At 33.8% G+C, this 21,283-nt stretch overlaps 1 protein-coding gene across 1 annotated transcript in view; it reads right to left on the bottom strand.

Moving 5' to 3' along the window:
* Positions 1-367: 367 nt before the first annotated feature.
* LOC113499319 (putative uncharacterized protein DDB_G0271606) overlaps positions 368-21,283 on the bottom strand; it is a 59,222-nt gene continuing 38,306 nt past the window's right edge. Inside the window, exons 2-6 of the mRNA XM_026879743.1 lie at positions 10,900-11,036; positions 3,504-3,553; positions 2,563-2,758; positions 1,561-1,833; positions 368-1,483 (exon numbers count right to left, since the gene is read on the bottom strand). Coding sequence (XP_026735544.1) covers positions 434-1,483; positions 1,561-1,833; positions 2,563-2,758; positions 3,504-3,553; positions 10,900-11,036 — 1,706 coding nt within the window. The 3' untranslated portion in view covers positions 368-433. The remainder of the gene's footprint in view (positions 1,484-1,560; positions 1,834-2,562; positions 2,759-3,503; positions 3,554-10,899; positions 11,037-21,283) is intronic.

The raw sequence follows: 21,283 nt of genomic DNA on the forward strand, positions 1-21,283 counted from the left end.
AAATAAAACTGACAAACACGCTCACCAACATAATAATATAGTGTCTACAAAATTACACAGTACATGCATTAAGAATTAAAGAGGTAACAAACCTCTAACCACTATTATTTGCATGATAATGAACTGAGAGAACTCCCGAAAGTCGTTGTGAAAGCATTAATAATATTCATGTACCGCTATAATTTGTGGCAAGCGTACATTAGTCAAAATAATATCTTTCTAACGTCTGTTTGCAGAATTGCAGTTGCGGTTTTCATGAAAGCATAATGAATTCCAACGCTTGCAAGTTGTGGTTTCATTTATGCTGGCACAGTAATACTTATGTGATGTTTAGTTGAGGGTAAAAATGTGATAAATGAAAGTATCATTAAACGAATATCACTATTTATTTTACATATCTATAGCTAACCTATTTACAGCGTGGTGAGTATGTCTAAGGCGCGTCGTCTCCTCGGAGAGGGAGATATTGATGACGTCTGCTTGCTAAAATGGTTCGTCGTTTGGGGTACATCGTGACAGATTCTACTGATGACCTGGACTGCGCCTCTTGGAGGTTCAGTGCGCTGACTGGAACTGGGGTAACTGCGTAGCCAGCTGCTACCAACGCTGCGAACTCCTCAGGAGTATACGCCTTGTTGTTCTTAGGAGGAGGAAGTTGAGCTCTCTGTTCGTCTAAGTTCTGGCCATGCTGTTCTAGGTTCACCTGTTCAACACTCGTCGGCTGTTCTCGGTAAGCTGGTTGGGGTCTCGCTTGCTTTCTAGCTGCAGCCACGTTCTTGCTCACGTAAATAGAGGACTGTGGTGGTTTCGCTGGTTCCAAAACCCTGGATTGGTCGGATTTCTGAGCTGGCTGTTCGTATCTCGGACGCTGTTGCTGTTGTTGTTCAATACCTCTGTACAACGGACGCAGGAAGTATTGTTCACCAATAATTTGAGCAGGCTGTTGAGGTACTCCTTCGGAGATTGGGTCGTAGATTTTCACAGATCTCATCTTCTCGTGATCGGGGAAACGTTTCAAATACGCAATGGGACGTTCGACACTCTGGCTCGGAAGGCGATGTTCTTGTTGTCTGATGGCTTGTCGTGGTGCCTCGATGATCCTGTACTGCTTAGGTGTAGCCTCTTGCTGCTGGTATTGAGGTACCAGTCTGTAGTTCAGTTGAGCTCTAGGTTGTTGTTGTTGCAACTGTTGGAGTTTCGGCGCTGGGACTACTTTCAAACCTTGAGATTCGGGACGTTCGTACAGCACTTGCTGTGATACAGCGGGACTCTGTTGGAAGGTGACGTAACGTAAAGCTTGTGGTGCTCTCTGTGCCTGAGGCTGGGGCTGAGGCGCCGTACGGTAAAGGGGTGATTGTTGCTGCTGAACGTTGGTAGTCTCAATCAGATACTGCTGAGGAGCAGCAGATGGCTGAGGAGGAGCGATCTGAGCTTTGTTTCGGAGTTTCGACTTCTTGCTTGGCTTGGTAATGTATCTGTCCACCTGGAATCAATAAAAAAATATTAATTAAAGATTAAGTAATAAAGTTAAGGCAATATATTTTATGGATTCATACTGACCTGCTGATATTGAGGTGCAACACTTTGAACATTGGATGTCTGTTGTACTTGCTGCAGATGCTGTTGTTGGGGCTGGGAATAAAGCTGCTGACGGGGTTCCTCCGTTTGCCTCACGGGGGGCTGTCCAAGTAAGGCCAGTAGGTCCTGGTTGTAAGGGTCAGGGTTCGATCCTGAGTCACTAACTGATAAAGCGGCTCCGACTGAGGCTTCACCTCCATTCGAAGAGTAGTCGGGACGAGCGATCACAGCATGAGATGATGGTTGGTAAGATACCTGGAAATTGACAAAAATATTGATCAAAGACTTGACTTGATTAAAAGGTGTACGCCAAGATAGTAAATATTTAAATATGAAGAGAATATTATCGTCATGTAGCCTATTTTTGTATGTGCTATAGAAAGTATGTAATAAGGTATTACATCTAAAGTCCCTTGTAAAAAGTCAAAGGTTAAAATTCATTGCCCTTTTTCTTTATCTTAGTTTAGTAGCAAGGACTTAACTTAAGATTTTCCATTTACCACAAATACCTTAAAATTGATTTTCCAGAAATGTGACACGGTTCTTAGAATATCTAAAGACTTGTTTACTTAGTTAACTTTGCCAAATTGAAAGCTTAGAGATAAAAATTAGAAAAAAATATCAAGTAAATTAAGTTTCTATATTTATTTATTTAAAAACAACTTTAGGCTAAGAATAATTGAGACATCGACACCGCGACAAACGTGTCTACTGACTAACTGTCTAAGTGGACTCGATAATCATAGCTTGTTCACTGTTCACTTATTCTCATTTTCACCTTTTTCAGACATCTATAATAATTTTTTTCCAATTAACATCATTATTTCCCTGCCCTTAATCCATATTTCTTTCATTACACGTCGATGAATCATGTCTTTTTCATCAATACCTTTCTATCTGACGTAATCTCACAAGAAACACTCTTTGGCATATCAAAACTACCATCAAATTAAAGATACCTACTGATTTCGGTTATCAGCTTACCTGACGTGCGCTCTGTGGTTCCAAATAGTAGATCTGCTGGAGGTTCTGCTTGTGCTCCTGCTGCGGGCTGCTGTACAGTTGCTGCAGCAGCTGATTGCTTGACAGCGGAGCCTTCCTCTCTGGCTGGAGCTCTAGCAGTTCCTGAGCGTTCAGGGAGAACACTTGGCCTGGACGGTACTGTTCACTATCGGAGCGACTGGAATAAGGTGGATCGTTGATTAAATATTTGAAAAATAGAAGAATATTTACATGGATATTAGAGGCGATTTGATTATGAATAAATCTTAATTAAAAATTACAATTGATAAAAATATTGCAAAAAATTTAAGTTTGTTTTTACAATATCAACTGGTCATAAAATTGTTAAAAAAACAATAATTCTGAGCTTGGATTCCGGGCTTTGGCTTTTCATCTATCTTACTTAATCAGAGCCAAAAATGTAAGTGAGTATTAAATTTAAAACTAACGGTTAATATCTCGTTTAATTCTTGGCTCCTGTTAAATCAGGATTTATTTTTGTCAAATCAGATGTGATGTTTAAAATTGCGCGATTGCAACTTTTGGCGTAAAAACTGCAAACAAAATTGGCTGTTAGCCACACAGCAGTATTTTAGGACAGACAATGTACTTTGGTCATAAACTTTTATTTATCAATCTTTGGACTAAGTTTACTTAGAAACTTCAATTTACTAAGGTATGCTTTTATTTTTGTTAAAGCTCTCTTTAATTTAGAAAGTGATGCATTCTCGTTATCTTATCTTAAGTTGGGTATCTACATGTTTTTTTTTTAATATTATCTAAGCAGTTGCCATTTTTTCATATTGATAAGTTTAACGTTCATAAAAAGTGACGTGAAGTAATTTGACCATACACTAAATAAATTTCGAATGTTTCGACAACCTTATAAATTCTGGGTAAAAATTAAAATTTGTTTAACTTACCTGAGTCCTTTATCGTCGTCTTGGGGCTCTTCAACGGGTGCAACTTGTTCCTGAAAAACAAGCAATAACAAGTTTAGTCTATTAATGTTGACAAAATAAATTTCTTGTAGGAAGATCAAAAAATATTACCAAGGTCCTAATCAGTGAACTACAAGTAAACTATATTTAAGCAACCATCTACCAGAAAAACTGAGCTAGATTATGTATTATTCTCAAACACACAAAAAAATATACGAAACAATCAGTTCTCGACCTAACAAATTAACAGTGTGACAACAGTTCATGTCATAACAGTAGTCTGTAATCATGTATTACATTAGATGCGCGTGCGCCGGCGAAAGCTGAGGAAAACAAGACAATGCGTCGATTATCGGGCATTTTCGAAACAGGGGGCGGAACGGTCGCACGCGTCGATCACTCTTGCACAACTATCAATTGTCTGACTGTATCCGGTTGACGAAATTCTGACTAGTAATTAGGTAAATTGGATTGGACTAATTTATGCACTGATTTTGCAATTTGAGAAATGACTTGGTAGAACAATCGAGGGTTGTCGAGTTGCACCATAGTAGGAGGATTGCAAATCAATATACAAATCCTAAAAGGTTTAATCTGGAATCGCTAAACAGCAGCGCAATGAGGAAGCGTGGTGTTCAATGAAAAATCTTCTGAATATGGGAAAAGGCTTTTTTATTTGGCTGCTGTTATTAAAATTACAACGAATTTTGCAAAATAAAAATATTTCCGCAAAAACGGTGGACGAAATATTTCAATCATAAATTAAAGTTTCGTAGAAAAGTCAATATCTACAACTATATATACCTCTACCTGTATTGCCCAACAAAGAGAAAAATAATCAAACATTTTGATTGTAACAGTAGCAAATATTAATTCAATAATTGAATTACCGTTTCACTAGATCCAATATTTGCATACAAAGGAGAAAGTTTAATAAGAGTGAATTAAAATGGCAGTGGGTGTACTGTACTGTGTTTCTATTGTATAATTTGGTGATTAATTTACTTATATGTGACATTATTTGTTTGTCATACTATTACCAGTAGATATTAAAAGTAAAGAGGCCTCTTGGTAGGCCACCTCTTAAGAATTAAACAGTATGATTGAATAGTATTATTTAAACAGTTCATATTAAACCCATACAATATAGGGCTTACGTCGACATTTTCAGATGGCGAAGTATTATACGCCACAATCAGCTTCTCGGGTAGCAATGGACTGTCCTGGATCACTAGTGTCAGACTCTTACTGACTAAACCTGAACCGTTAGGCAAAGTCTCCCACGTTTGGCCGATACGTGGCAATGCATTGCAATATTTCATCTCGTACATTTTTACGCATAAAGTTTGAAGACCTTACTAAAATGATAACGTTTAACGTACTAATTAGCACAGCACTTACAAAATAGCGTGCATACCTGAAATGCTTTCGCATGTGTTATTAGTCTGCACTTGCAATCCCTACTTGGCAAACGTCTATTCCGTCCCCTACCATATGTTGTAAGCTGTTATTAAAAAGGTATTAAGAATAGCGCCAAAGCGGATTGCTGTGACCAATTTCATAAAAGGAGGTTCGTTGCTCTATAATGACAGATTTAGACTGTTTCATGATTATTGCAACGCTGTGACTGTGCATCTATTCTTTTTTAATTGTCGCATAACAAAAATAGAATGTTAGCGCCCATTTGTAATATAACCTCTTTATTTTGTTAACATTTTTTCAGCCAGTATATTTTTTTTACGTTTCTTTTTTCTTTTTATTTAAAATACGTGATATTGTTGTCGTGTCGAGGGACTATATAGCAATTTGTTAATTTAAATAAAAAATACAGCCTGTATTTTAACAGACCGTATCATATATTTTGTCAATTTAATAAATTCTGTGTAAAATTGATTTAAAAATTAAAATACCTAACTAAACATCAGTTTGTGAAATTTTTTGCTTGTTATTTTAATCAGAAAATTCTTCAGTTGAACAGAAAATGCCAATTAAAACTAAAAAACTAAAGTTACGCTTTTTGATTTTGTGGGATGAAACAATAGTTATTTATAGTTATAGACAGCCAGAAAAATTGTTCATAAATATTCTGTAGGGGCTCCAAACTGCCAGTAATATATTATTTAGTTGCGTGCGTGCCTGGCCTTGAGTTGTTGTAAGAAATGCTCTCATTCATTAGCTGCTACCAAAAAAGGCTAGAAATGGTCAAATTATGAAGAAAGAAACCTCTTTTCGTTTTTGCTGTACGTTTTTAAGAAAAATAGGTACAATATTTGAAACATAAAATGTGGTTGCTTATTATTTAAGTGTCAAAAGTGTTAAATAAATGAATTCTCCTTTCATTTTTATTTCGAATTAGTTAAACCCCGTTGTTTCGGTCATGATCGTGATGCTACTGTGGCCTATAAACCTGTCATTGTTATATATTTGGATTACCTATTTTCAAGATTAAAGTGTTTAACTAAAGAAGTTCGTATAACATTCGTATAAATAATCTCTTTAAAAGAGAGAGATAATAGATTTTGTTTTTTGACGATTTTTCTCCTTGGGAATGACATTTTGGAACAGCGCAATTACCGTCCCGATTTATGTAATTTAGCGATTCTTAAATGCCTTATAAGTTTTATTATTACTAATAATGCAAAACACTTTTATTTGATTTAAGTCTTAAAAAAACATGGTTATTATACCGTTTCCTTATCACGAGCCTTAAAAAACATCACGAGCCTTAACAATTTAACATCACGTCAAACATATCTAAACATAGCTTACGAAGTTCGTGAAATATAGTGATTGAGTACACTAATACTAATGTTTTACAAAGTAACAACTAAAACAATAGAAAAGTAATCACTCGCAGAGCGACAGATGAGTTATAGTTGACTTGTCAATGTCGGTAGGGAAAGGTCGCCGTTACTGGTATATGACGAGACACGAGCAATGTGTCAGCTTTGATTTTCCCTCGAACTTAAAGATACTTCTCTAATGCAAGCTTAGTTCTATATTTTTCTTGTAGTTTTTATCCCACTATAATTTAGGGATAACAACAATTGAGCTATGTAAATGAACAAAATATACTTTTTAGCCATACCTTTTGGTAATGCATATTTTTTTTGCAAGAACTATTAGTTGCTGAATAATTTCATTTTGATTTTGAATAACTAAAAGTTAGATTCTTTAAAAATTACATGAATTGGAAATTTGATTTCTAATTTTTTTAGGCAAAAATATAAACCTCTTAGTCTAGCAAAATAAAAAGGTATCAATTCAAGTAAGTCAGCTCAAAAGTAAAAATTAAATGAAATATCAAATATTTTAAATTTACAAATCTAGTTTAAATAGCTCAAACGGCAACTTAAAACTGTTGCAATTCCTTCCACTTTTTTATTTCACGGTAGGTATTCGTGGTAACGGCATTGCAAGCATATATCCCACCAGTTACTGATCAGCTTGCCTCGTTTCGAGGCTCGCATAAGCGCTTCGACAACAAAGCCAGTCCGCTGTGCCATCGAAATACCTAAATTGGATCGCACGCTAGTCGAAACATGCTTTAATATGTAGGTATGTATATGAGGTATGCTCGGCTCTGAGCTATGGAGATGCTCGTAGCTTTGAACACGGAAAATTGGCTTCCAGTAGAATATATTAAGGTCAGTTATGGATTGGTTTCAAATAAATGGAACGTACGCTGACTGAGGCTTTACCGAATTCTGAAATTATACTAAGAAACAACCTTTTTCAACTAAAGTTTAAAGTTTGTTGGAAATGTTATTACTGTGTAACGTCTTTTTGAAACCTGATACCTATAAGTGAATCACGTGGTATAAGTGCTAAGGATTAAGATAAAATTTGAGTCAAATCATGAGTAAAACAAAATGTTTGATAATTTAATCGACGGTAACCATTAGAAAATTAACCCAGTTTACCTATAAATAGAAAGAGTATCAACACAAGGTCATATTGTAAGTTAATGTCAGTTATTGATAGGAGACTAATTTATTCAAAGGTTCCCACAAGTGCCGGGTTCCCAGTATTTGTTCTCTAATTTATTTCTCATAGCTCGCGTTTTATAATAATGAAAATATCCCATATTAGGTGAATAACCACACAATTGTTTAACACCACGTTCTTAAGAATAGTTCTGCAGTGCGTATTATATCGCAAACTAAAGCAATTTAGTAATTTTAATGTCGGTAAATTACGACTACATTAAAGAATAATAATACAATTTTCTTGTAAAAAATAGAGACTTATAAATAGCATATACCAGGCTAAAACTAGTTTTAATATTATTGTGGACCCCTTTTCCTTGATCTATGTATATAAGTGATCATGAAAATAACTCAACCTTAGATTAAAACTTAAAATTGATAGAAAAATTTTCAGTATGCAGAAGTGAAATCTGATTTATCACAAAAAATCATTCATAAACGACTCTGTCAATCAAATGAAGTGGATATAATTTCACGAATAATTAAGTCTTGTCAATTATCGTTTACCATAAATAGAAGTTAAATTAACATGTTGTTAACTTTATCATTTAGGATTCGTTTACTAATTAAAGGCGTAGTTAACACGGATTATCTAATAAAAGACAGGAGAGATTGAAAAGGCTGTGAAGTAACGAATTCGATGCTTTAATAGGCCCGCTAAGCATTCAGGAAAAAAGGAATATGAAATAAAGCTGATTCAAGTTTTTTTCGCTGCAGAAGGACAATTTAAACTTAAAGCTTAAATCTGATTTCAGTAGCAAATTAAAGTCAGCACTATAAATTAAAATAATAAAAAACACAATTGGCAAGGTCTGGGTCATTTTATTTTAAAAATTATAAGACGGCACAGAATTTGTCTTTAATGTTACTAGAACGTGCCAACCTCGTTTAAGGCGTAACAATTTGCATCGTTTAATACGACTAGTAATTTCGAATACATTTTGCTATTTATTTGACCCTCAGGGCAACTAGTTAAGTGGGCAATTGAGATGTTCGTCGATAGGTTATCGGCAATCTGTCCTTTTGCATAAAACTCTACAAGTTTGTGTTAATATTGGGATAAGTGTAATGTTTTTATTACCGTGTTCCTTACATTTACTGTAATGGTCATAGGATTTTAATAGACCAGAAAACATAAATATAATAATTACTTTTTTTTTAATTTGGAGATATTAAAAGATTTTTAGCTTCAGATCGATTGCTACATTAAGAGTTCAATAGTTAATAAATGTTCAATGACAACGGTCGTATTAAAAACTGTTGATTCTAAAAGCATCTTAACCTTTCAACAAGTTCAATTATAATCCAGCCCATATTATTGTCACTTACATGATAAGGGATACAAATCCAGCAGCATGTCGTGACACAGACATCAATAAATTTAGTATTCTCAAGATCATATTTCAAGTACAACCTATTTGTAAACAACAGCATCTCGCCAGTAAACCAGCTTTTCGATCTCTAGTAACGACACAAGAGTTTAAAGGACTGGTCGTTCGTGACTGTAAGTAGGCCATAGAAGTGAAAGGGCGACTTAGGACATGATCCAGTGAAGTTGACTCACATTATTATAGAGGAAGAACAATGGAAGGTATCGGTGAAGTCGGATCTTTTAAACATGATTGTGATGATATAGAAGGAACATTGAATTTTATTGATTGAGTAAATAGTGGGCAAAGCTAAGCTTTTGGATAGTTTGAATCATGTTTTTGATATGGGTAAATTGTGATGTGGAATTGATTCATTACTTAAAGCAGCAAGTAAAACTAACGCGTTAAGGAGGCATGTAGGTACATTCAGTGAAAGATATTTATCTGTCATCTATTTACACAATTTATCGCCTTATCTATCTAATCGTGTTTTATGAAAATTGTCTTCTTTATTACTCATTCAAAATATCGGAAATGTTATCAAGAGCAATTATCTATATACCATTGCAACATTTCAACAACACAAAAATCGAACAAAACACTGTCGGCATAGAAAACAAGAACTCTTACAACATCACAAAGATGAGAAACAGCTGATACTTTTTTAATTTGCATATCGCCATGTGAAGATCATTATGTTCCAATATCTCAGTGTATGGATCTTCTACACCTATTAAACTTATCGCGATTACTTACAATGGCTGGATTCCGCATTTTTTGTCGCACATCATGCAAATATATTACGCTTGTATTTGTGAAAGAGCATTGGACCACGTTAAAACAAATAAAACATGGATATTTGCGAAACTTTTCGAAGTAAATACACTCCCTTAAACTAAAGAAAGGTGAACCTTCTCAAACGTAGCCAAGTAGTCTAATAAATGAGTGTCTGTTGAGACTCATTACACGTGTTCGAGAGATTTATGTAGACTCGTTAGCCCGAATGCCACAGGGTCATTACTTTGGCCCCTTACGTTTACGATTCCCAAAACTAGGTACTTACGTGTAAAGATATAGGCTAGCTTTAATCGCTTAAATCTCGTCTTACAATTCTCTCACGGTCGGCGATGAATAATTCAAGATCCAGACATTCAATGGAAGACCACTGAATCTGAATGGGCTTGTTAATGTCTGCTTAAATGTGTTTGACATTATCTGACGTATGAAGTCCATCTTTAGCGTGTGGATACTTTAATATTTATACTGCATGATATTTGTTACTATATATATAAATACTAACAAAATTCAAAGACGTAAATAATTATAGTATTTATTTTAACTTCCGCATTTACTTGCGTGAGAGCTCGAACGGTATTCAATAGTACCTAATCACAGTCATCTCACTTCAAATATCATTGTAATTACAGGTATTTAGCTGTCTCCCATATTTGGCGAAACCGTCCCCTGTAATCCATCACTACCGGTCAATATGTAATTGACATGAAACGCTCTACCGGTCGAAACCCGGAATAGGAAATTTTAATATTTCATAATTTCCCAACTCAGACATTTTGCCTCAATTTAGAAATTGAATATTAATGTGGAAAATGTGGTTATATTATTGAACATCGAACGGAAATACTGTTCATTCGTCATACTTGAAATAATGATAGGCTTGAAGAATTTTCCGGTATACGTTTCGGTGGCATGTTATGTGATACTTAAGTTGTGACATTAAGTTTTGATGATATGCGTGACGAATTAAGTGAACTATATGTATTTGCTAAATTATTATTAAATTATAATAATAATAAAAAAGATCCTAGTGGTTAATGAACCACGTTTACGTGCAAGTAAGATGATACAGATGATGATCATGATAATCATGAATTATTTTAATACTAACAGAGTTTGTTTCATATTTGCATATTTGCCGAAGATTTTAATATCCTTTCAATGTTTATGATTAGTGCCAAGAACACAGTGTTATTCATCTTCGGCATTTAAAGCAAATGTTACCTGTTTGCGAGCAGTCCTGTATCCGAGATGGGTGTGCACAAGTTCGCCTTGTGTTTGTCTCTTCTCCTTGTTTATCGCAGGCTCCGCTGCTTTTTCTGTCTCTTTCACGTCAGCCGCGTACGCGCAAAGCACGAGTGCTGTAACAAGTAAAATAGTATCATTAGGAAAAGTGTCTAAATATCTGTTTGGTTTAGTTAAAATTAATCTTGGTTAGAGTTTTGTGATGCCTATCAGTGAACAAGGGTGTTTCAACAATCGCAATATTAAACCTAATATACGGTACTTTTATCAATTAGTTAAATATCTCCTATGATAAAATTACATTGTCTTATTCATGATTTGTTAATTTTATGACAGCATTCATGTTTATGAGCTAAGTAATTTCATCGAAATTAACTGTTTATTGACCAATATAATTTGCAAATGGCGAGCATTCACTTTGAAACAAGTGAATGGTTTTCTTGTTAATGGGTGATGACCAACTGTCTGGTCGATAGTGTAAGTAATTATGTTTACGAAAATAATGCCAATTAATCTAATGCTATTAAAATGGATGATTTCGAGGAAAATCACAAAACATGACGTAATATAAAAAGCTTAAAGTTTTATGGATTTTTTGCTTGTATATAATAATGGACCTCTAAGTAAGGAATAAATAATGATAATCTCGAGTCTGCGTCAGTAACAGCGGATTTTCTTGGTTACTATGCTGTGTAGAAACTTGACAAAGCAATACATCATATTAACCCACATTCTGCAGTATGCGCTGAAATATTTACTAGATTCCGTCTACCGGTTTTGATACCAAGGAAAATATTAAAGTTTAGATTTAAGGCTGTTTTGAGGTGCCCAAGATTTGCTCTATTTGCCCAAATATTAAATACGTTGATTAAATATTTGGGCTTTTAAGTTTTGTTAAGTTTTGTCATTTTAAACATATTTTGAAATTCATGTACTTTTTTGTAACTGTTAATATTCTTTATTATAAACACATTTTCCTTTCAATCTTCTTCATTACCTTAACGCTGTAATTTTGTAGGAGCATAAAGAATATTCAAATCGAATCTAAAATCTGTTTCTTTTCACAGATGATTGATGGTACCATTAACGAATTCGGTTGTCTGGCTGTATAGTTGCGTAAATAAGGCTCTTTGACGATAAACCTCACTGTATCGAGCTAACAGTTTCCCGCTAAAAGCAAAGTTGCAAAATGGAGGCAGTCGAAGTAAATGTCACATCGAACCGATATTAATACCGTCTGTTATGTTGGCATTACGTTTTATGTGAATTGTACCAGCATTCTTGAAAGCTCTCGCAAATTAATTTCGTTTTAATCTACTTTCCGTAATGCAGATGTGATATTAGCGTTTAAATTTCCTTGGATTTCGAAATTTTCTATTCCATTTCCAAATGCGATCTAAGAGTATTGATGGTTATAATTTATTGGGACTGATCCAATCAGATTGAGGTTATTAGGAATCTAAATGAACTTATATTATTCTTCTTTTACTGACACTTTGTTTTATTCTTTAAAACAGTCGAATGGGAACATTAATGTTATAAATATGAAGACCACTAATAATTATAATTAGTATCCTAAACTACTTAGTGAAGCTACTATTTTACCACTATTTTAGTGAAGCTTCGTAAAGTCTGTTTTGCGATCATTTGCATGTCTACAATAGAATAAATACTTTTCTATAGAATAACCTCATTTCAGCATATTTTCCTATCTAACACATGTTTATGTAAGTCCTCAATAGACTGGTCTATTTTTAGCTAGGAAAAGACAATGAAGTGTCTGTGGCTTAATAGCTAATGCTCAGATTGATCTCGGCAACTGCGACATCGAGGCGCCGCTATTTCTTGGATGGGTTAGTTTATGTACAGCAAAAATATGATGAAGTGAAGTGTTTTTCATCATAATAATATGGGTCAATTAGAATAGTTATTTTGATTTGACTAAAAAGCTTATAAACAACGAAATGTCGTTATGATCCGAAAGTCGCTATTTTGTAAAGCCTATTTTTTTCATTTACCAAGGAGTTTGGTTCAACTATGAAATAATTTAATTGGTACTAGCCTATGAAACAGAAAAGTGCTAAGTTTGTACATTTATTTTGACATGGAACAAAAGTTATAGCAAAATTTTCCCTTATTCACGTCAAATTATTCCTACGACATCTAGGTATTCCATTCCGCAGAAATCACGATATTTCATCGCTATTCCGCCGGTCGACAATATTCCGCTAACATTATTATTATAACAAGATTGAATCCCATCCTTCATCTAACTCATTTATATCATCTTACTTGGATGGAATTGTTAACTCTCGACCCTAACCCCTGACCCCAAAAACATAAAATTTATTCAAATATAACTATTTCTGAGGGTTTCAAGATCTCGAAAACATGTATTTTTTGGAAGGTTCTCGTTATGCGTAATTGTCAAAACAGTATGGAGACCTTTATTTAGACACCTACGTAAATTTTTCGTATTATTTTTTGGCATCTTTGTCACGTACAATTCTATTTTCAAACCTGTCGCAAGATAATGTTATAGGCAGGAGATAACATAATATTTGAAATGCGTTCTGTATTGCCACATTTGAAATCAAAACTTACAGCAATAAAATTTTAATGCATTAGAAAAAAAAAATACAAAAACATCGTCCATAACTTAGCTAGCTCTAGCTCTCAGTCAGTCTATTATTTAAAAGCTATTAAAAGAAGGTCATTGTTAAAAACAATACTGTGTTTAGGTAGTCACGACATCCTTTTATAAAGAAGGTTTTGATGGTCCAAAACTATTTGGTTGTCAATGTCCCATCCATTTGTAGGCAAGGCCGAAGATTAAAGGGTAAATTACTGTATTTAATACCAAAACATTCTTGTACTTGAATACCAAGAAAATGGTTTCAACTAGAACATTCTTAGTGTTTCGTGACTTAGGAGACATACCAAGCCATCGAAATAGTTGTAGGACAAAATTATAAAATAACTTAGTACCTAGTAGGCCTAAAAATGAAAATGTTATGTTTGTGTATTTCTAGCTTCTGGGCCAATCAGAGCCTGCGGACAAGTTATGTTGCTTTTTTTCCAGAAAGTAAATCATTTTACTTGTCCATTAGGAATGCCTATTCTAATTAATTTTGCGCGTAGCTATTGAATCCTTGTATAGCAGGGATGAAAGGTTTGTAAGGTATGTATATCTGTCGCACACACGTATGCCTTGATGTGACAGTGACATCAAACTGATTGATGAACCTACTTCACTTTGATGATAAAGAAACTCAAGAATTATGCTTTAAAAAAAAAGGCAGATACCATTAATGGGACGTGTAAAGAAATCATAATCTAAGCACTGGGGTCCTGCCTTTGACTGTCGCTGTTGTAGAAGCAAGATAGAACACTACCTGGCGTATAGCACTATCTCCCTTCCACAGAAAGTTTATATTAAGCCTTGAAGTACCCCTTGATGTGTTAATCGATCTCCAAGATTTCACATCAGAAAGATAGATGTAAATATAATTAGTTATTACATATCAATCCTTGTTTTTGTAATGATCTCTCGTTTCATCACGATAATGTATAAAAAAAGCAGTACATGTAACTGGTCATCAAGGTTTATAGTACGTTGCGATATTAATACGGAACCATTTTGTTTCGCATAATGACGATGTCAATAATATTATGAAGCTTGTGTGTTAATACAGTAGGGTTATAAATCGGTTTATAATATTGTTCTCGGGTCAAGTAATGAAAGCAAAAAATTCTGTATTTGTGGAGAACAAGGTACATTAATGTCATTACAATATTTGAAGGCTTTATAGAAATGTTTTCAGATAAAATGTTTAGCAAATTTTCAGAAACATCTAATTTTCTTATTTCAACATCATAAACGGAACCAGACACAAAAAATACGATTGTGTAAAACAAAAAAGGAACGCCTGTGACGTCATTCGGTCTGTGATCGTAGGAACACGAAATTCTGACGTTGGTCGTTCGAAGTTTGAGGTAATAGTCTAACGTCTGAAATTGTGCTAATTTAGAGTTGTATTATATATATTTTTTTATGGATTTGACAAAGGTTGCTCTTTCTTTTTATTTTTCTATTCTGTTTCTTTTACTGTAGGTAGTTAATTACCTCCGAAAATAATGTCAATCGTTATAAAAATGCATTGAAAATAAATTATTTCCGTAATAACGACGTAAGACAGCATACTGGCTAATAGTCGTAATAACTTGTTATTAGCACATGAGAGGAATGCTGTCACTTCTCATGACTTAATAAACCTTAATCGTTTTACGAGATACACAAGACATCGTGTTTAAATTATGTCATTTATTTTCTATCAGAACTTATTTACTTTTTTCTAAGGTTTTCATGGAGGAGTTTCCCAATTCACCTTTATTTTTATGATTGTAACCTCAAAACTTTGACCTGATGAAGCGATTTCCCTGATTTTTTCTCAATTAATGTGAAATAGCTGTCATTTGGTAAAAAATATTACTACGTTATTTAATATCTTTTTAAATAAAGCCAGTGAAAAAAAAACAAATGCTAAAAAAGCACCAATGAGATCTGCATGACTAAGCATTTAATGTTGCCAGTCATATTCGAATTTCGAATCATGTGACGTATTGAAACCTCTTTACATGTTCCCGCCTTTTCACAAACTAACCTAACCTAACTATTATGTGATTTGTCAGACGTCTAGTTTATTTTGTCAGAACAACAATGCAATGCAATTTATCAGTCATTTTAACAAGCTCGTTACTATAGCAACGGATTGGCACAACAAAACCACAATCATCATATTTTAAAAAGCTTGCTTCCCAACTGATAGATTCAATATTAAAAGGAAATTACATTTGTGAATCGTTTTTAACAAAATTAAGCATCTTTTCAAAGCGCTTTATTTAATGTTTGATATTATTATATGAAAGTGCACAATTTTGTAGTCTGTAATGTTTTCACTTTCTAAGAATCACATATCGAGTGTATTATGAAATAAACTTAGTCTGGGTGGATATCGAAATTTATATTACATTTTCTTATATTGCATATGTTCATCGCGTTTCGTTTTTGTACTATATGTCATATGATGTAACGGAATATGCAATATTGAGCATTTGCAGATCTGCTATTAGCAATGCTAATAAAACGCATATAAATCGTGTATGTGTAACACTACTAGATTTAGATAGAGAAGGAGCAAGATAAGATAGAGCAAAATAAAATCTCTTTAATTATTCCCGCACACCATGAAATCTTAAAGCAAGACCAGCGTTGTGGAAGTGAGACGCCACTATGCGGAGCGTGGAGCTCTATCTCGCTTCCACAATAAAACAATTCGAAAAAAGAACGTCGACGAGATATAATTATGCTAAACGTTAATCACGACCCGTTTGAACTGCAGTTTGATAGAAAACCTGCTTGGACAAGGAAAAATACACTTTATTAAAAAATATAATTATTCGACAATCCAAAAACATCATAGAGAAAACGAATTCAGGAAATATCCGCAGCCAGTTTGCGATAACTCGATTCTGCTATAGCTAACGAAGAAAACCTTTTCGAATCGAAAATGGTCTGAACTAGCACACGCTACGATATTTTTTATTTCTTGATCAACTTCGCTCTGCTGTAAACTTTTAATCAACTACTCTTGCTATCCGTTTTTTGTTACTTTGTCGACGCTGTAAATGAAATGTAATGTTGTTTTCACATTCAGTTTTTAAGCTGGGATAAATTTTCCTATTTTGTATTCCGTCGCAATTAAAAAGATTGTTTGCATTGGTTTCTTGTCATAGTAAGTACTTATTTCACGTAAGAGTCAAGTGTCCCATTTTAAACTATTTTTATTCAGATAATTTAAATAATCAACTTACATTGGTAGTTATTTTATTTTTATCATTTTTCGTTTCTTCTCAAAAGAGTCTTATAAAATTATTTTTCGTTACAGAAAAAAGGCAACAAATTTTCCTAGCCAGTGGCACGAAAATATCTAGACATACATAAGGAGCTGTTCATCAAAAACCGTGGCATGCCAATTCTTTACTAATGACATACTTGAGTAAGCTTCAAGATTCGTTTGTTTCTCGGAATCACGGAAACACTTCGCGAAAATCAATAGGCTTCGGCAAGAGACGCTTTCCTGTGCTAAAGTGTTTGTGCAGAATGGAAATACTTACTCATTATTATTTATTTTGTTTGTGGACTTATTACAATGTGACTGTAGCTATTATCGTTAAATACCTTGTTATTTAAACTAAACATAATTCACGCTTCATTTTTCATTTTGAATTTCGCAAAAAAACACCCAGTTTTTGTAGAGTATGTAAATAGTTGTCTTTCATGGGAATTTATAGTTATAACTGGCGTTATAGTCATCGGCAGGCAAACAGTATTTGTTAATATACAATGATACTGAAACAAATTCTGACTCTACATTCTAGCTACAAAACAATCGACATTCCAAAAAAACCTTTTAACCAAATATTTAAAAGCAATATAGATCGAAGATATTTAGCAACTGTTGCTATCCTGCAATCCTTTCCTTGGGCCTTGAGATTATCTATATCAAGATATAAACGTTTTGACCACTTAAATTGTATCGTTGGCCAACTAGACGCCTACGTCCTGTCTGTATGGATTTACCTGGTTACGTCAAATCATTTGTTTTATAGAACATAAATATACACAATAGAACCAATATATTTATCAATAGTTTTATTGAAGACTGATACTCGGAACAAACCTTTATTGACCATAAACAAGTCTAAGACGAGTTGTATGTTATCAAAGCAAATATCCGCTCGGCATGCGCTAATGCATAATAAATAATAACAGCAAAGAACAAACCTATAAAACCTTTTCTTATTGAATACTGCCGTGTTTTTCATTTTATTTATAATCAGCATTATAATTTGTTCTATACCTCTCCATTAAACGAGTAAATTAAAGTTATTCTTTTCAAATGAATGATATCACTCAGTAACATTTTTGCGTATAGTACTTTAAATAATTAAGCTCTAATAATTTGTATTAAAAAACACCTACCTTACTAATCAGCTCTCAAAGGATTTAAGAGTCATAGACAAGAGACCCAGATTCAGTACAAGCATTCGTGGATCACAAAAAATCTTATCTCACTTGGGAATTGAACCTAAAGGTTTAGCGTGGTAACGTGCATACCAGTAACAGTCGGCCATGCATGCAGTCCAGAAATATGTATGAATCATGTTTCAAATATTAGTTGCCAAGTACATTACAATTCTAAACGCAGTTTTTCCACCTCAGTTCCATTACACAGCCTTGGTATTTATAATGAAACATATATCATTGGCACTATTGGAACTGCAGTATACCTGGTCGTAAGTACCGGACGTTAAGCAATATTCAAAGGCACTTTACTTAGAAAAGGAAGTATAACTGGCTGTGGTTAACTGACGGTTGCATGTTAAATATTAGTTAAGTTAGACCTGTTTGGGCAGACATAAAACTGGAGACCAGTTAGATAGAGTCATCTAGATAATACGTAGGTATGGTAGATAGTACTTCTCGTTTTGCGGTAAACGTTTAAAGTTATTTCCTGGGTAGGTAGGATATAATATATTTCTATTTTTGCACTTCACACAAAAATCTACAACTAAGTTGATCTTATTGTATCAAGATCATATTGATTACCTTTTTGATTTTTTGTCTCTACCTTCTACTTTTTTCCCATTAATATGTGAACAATGTTGTGAATTCATAAAAGGGCTTATTGTATAGCTTTTAACTGTTTTTGTCCCTGAGGCTAGTTATCATACATAGTTGCAGCTAAACAAACGAGAATTATATTTACTAATGCATATTGCAGATCATCAGTACTAGCTTGTTGCAGTTGACTATTGATGTTGATTAGATGCACATGCGTCCATACGCTGCCAAACCTTTTACAAACATGTATTTCACATCTTTCTTAAGCAAGTTCTAACTTCCATCTCAATTCCAAATATTGTCACAACAGGTGCATCCTATAACCCAAAATAATACAGATCCAATTACTATACCAAAATTGTAGAGCACTGAGCACCATAAAACCATTGCGGGAACTAAATACGTCACCATTTAAGCAAATGCCATATGGAAAGTTAGTTCAAAGACTAAATATACGGTACCATAAATGGGTGGACGGTCCAGACCATTAAGCCAGGTCTAAAGACAGTTCGAAGGTCAAACGCTCAGGTGGTCAAAGTCCTCTCACTCCGAAGGCCGGACACTTACAAACCGGTACCATCGGCAAAAAAGTTACAACTACTACTGCTCTCGCTTTCAAACAATTAATCTTGAACCTCTTTTTAGGAACCGGTTTTAGTAAAAGTGTAACCAATGTAATGTAACAAAGAGGAAGAGTTTGAGAACGATACTTTTATGTGGATTTCAGTTTAAACTTTATTCTTATTTTACAAACAACGTACAAAATATGTTATGATCCGATGCAGCGGTTCAAAACTGCGCTCAGGCTAGCTGTACAGATTCAGGCATTAGAAATTTGTTTTTCGAAAATGAAGATAAATACTTATGTCAAAAAATTCCTTCAATATTCGTCATAAGTTTTATTAAAGCAGAGATAACATTTTGAACTTAAATTCAACCGTTTTATTAGTTTTATCCATCTCAAAAGTAAGTAATAATAATAAAAAGTTAATTAACGTCGCACTCAAAATGGCGTTTCAACTAAAGCGTAGGTATAATTATGATGGTTTTAATTTTATTTTAGTACCGTGAATAATTGTTACTTTTTCTGCTGACGATCTTGGGCCGGCCTAGTTCCCACAGATGTTTATAATGTCAAACGTTAAACGCATAATAACGAATTTTTAGCGAAGTTTTTACGCATGTACTGCGACCTCCATTTTAACGGTTTCGAGATGACACTGTCACATTTTGTTTACGCTGTTGTTGTGTGTTGCTAAAGAATAGAGCTTATAACAGATATTTATTTTTTATTTTTCTTTTTACAAATAGTTGTTTAGTGGCCAGGTTTAGTTCGTTTATATGACTACACGGAGATTATTATATTCCAAATTAACATACCTTATACTTTCCTTATTATGAAAGTTCTTTTACCAATAGATGTTTAGACTATCGCTATGCAAAATAATTAATTACACATTAAGATAACATGCGCTTAAGAAGAAACGTTTTCCAATGATTAAATACAAAAGGAAGGAATGATAAACGAATCACTTTCGCATTTGTAAACTGCTAATGTACGAATATCACAAACGCATTTACGAAGTCAGCAAATCACGGTAGACTTGTAAATCATGATGATGAAGCTAGATCTATACAGTTAACCCCACAAGTGAACACTAAGACTTTTTAAACAAAGCTTTTATGTCATGGATATAAGGTTTATTTTGTATTGTTTGTACTTAAGAAGCGTGGTGGGGTGTACGTTTTCGGAATTGATACGTTCCATCTTTGTAAGTAGAAAAGATATAATCTTATTTGAGCTATTACATAGTAGACAATGGAGGCACGCTTGCTGGTTCGATCTCAAATTCAATTAGGGTCGACTAACCAAGCCCTGTGGCGTTGCTCGTAATAACGCTATTATATTATTGTGTTATTTACTTAGGTACTAAATGACTTAGTTTGTTTCCTTCTTAAATTGAATAAAGGGAATAGAATTTTTGTCATCGTACTGAAACAGATTTTTTTTTTAATTTAAATTGTAACCATCAACTAAATAATGTTTAAAGATGGCTTACCGTACCTTAATAATACACATTTATTTGTTATTTTATCAGCAAACGGCTAGAATCATGAAATCTTGTATTATTTGCAAGATAAAAAAAAAACGGTCTATAAAAAACATAAACGGAAATTCATCGATCAGAACGAATTCTTAAGAATTTTAATGTTTATATTATAATTAATCCAGTGCATGGCGTGTACAATACCGCGTCGTCATCGATAGCGCACGTGTATCGACTGTTGTTTGATTGCTTTCCGTCGCAATCAACAAACTCGATTTTGTACCCTTTAAAAAGTCCACCAACACAATATCTCTGTAAAATACTATCGTAATCTGAAACTTGTTTAGTTTTGTATCTAGATATTTCAGTTTAAAAAAAAAAGTTGTCATTTTATAGCGACGACATTCAATACATATAGAGGAGAATAACATTTGTATAAGTAAAAAAGTCAGCAAAAAATCATTTAATATTAATCATATTTTATTTGTGATGCAATATTAATTGCACTTTTACTGTTCCCGTGCTATGTGTCATAAGTACTAAGACTCATTTTAATACAAAATGAAAAAATTCCATACAGGAGTACGCTTCAACAACTTTTACTTTCCCATATCATTTAAAAAACACT

Source organism: Trichoplusia ni, chromosome 12, assembly GCF_003590095.1.
Source record: "Trichoplusia ni isolate ovarian cell line Hi5 chromosome 12, tn1, whole genome shotgun sequence".
NCBI classification, from domain to species: domain Eukaryota; kingdom Metazoa; phylum Arthropoda; class Insecta; order Lepidoptera; family Noctuidae; genus Trichoplusia; species Trichoplusia ni.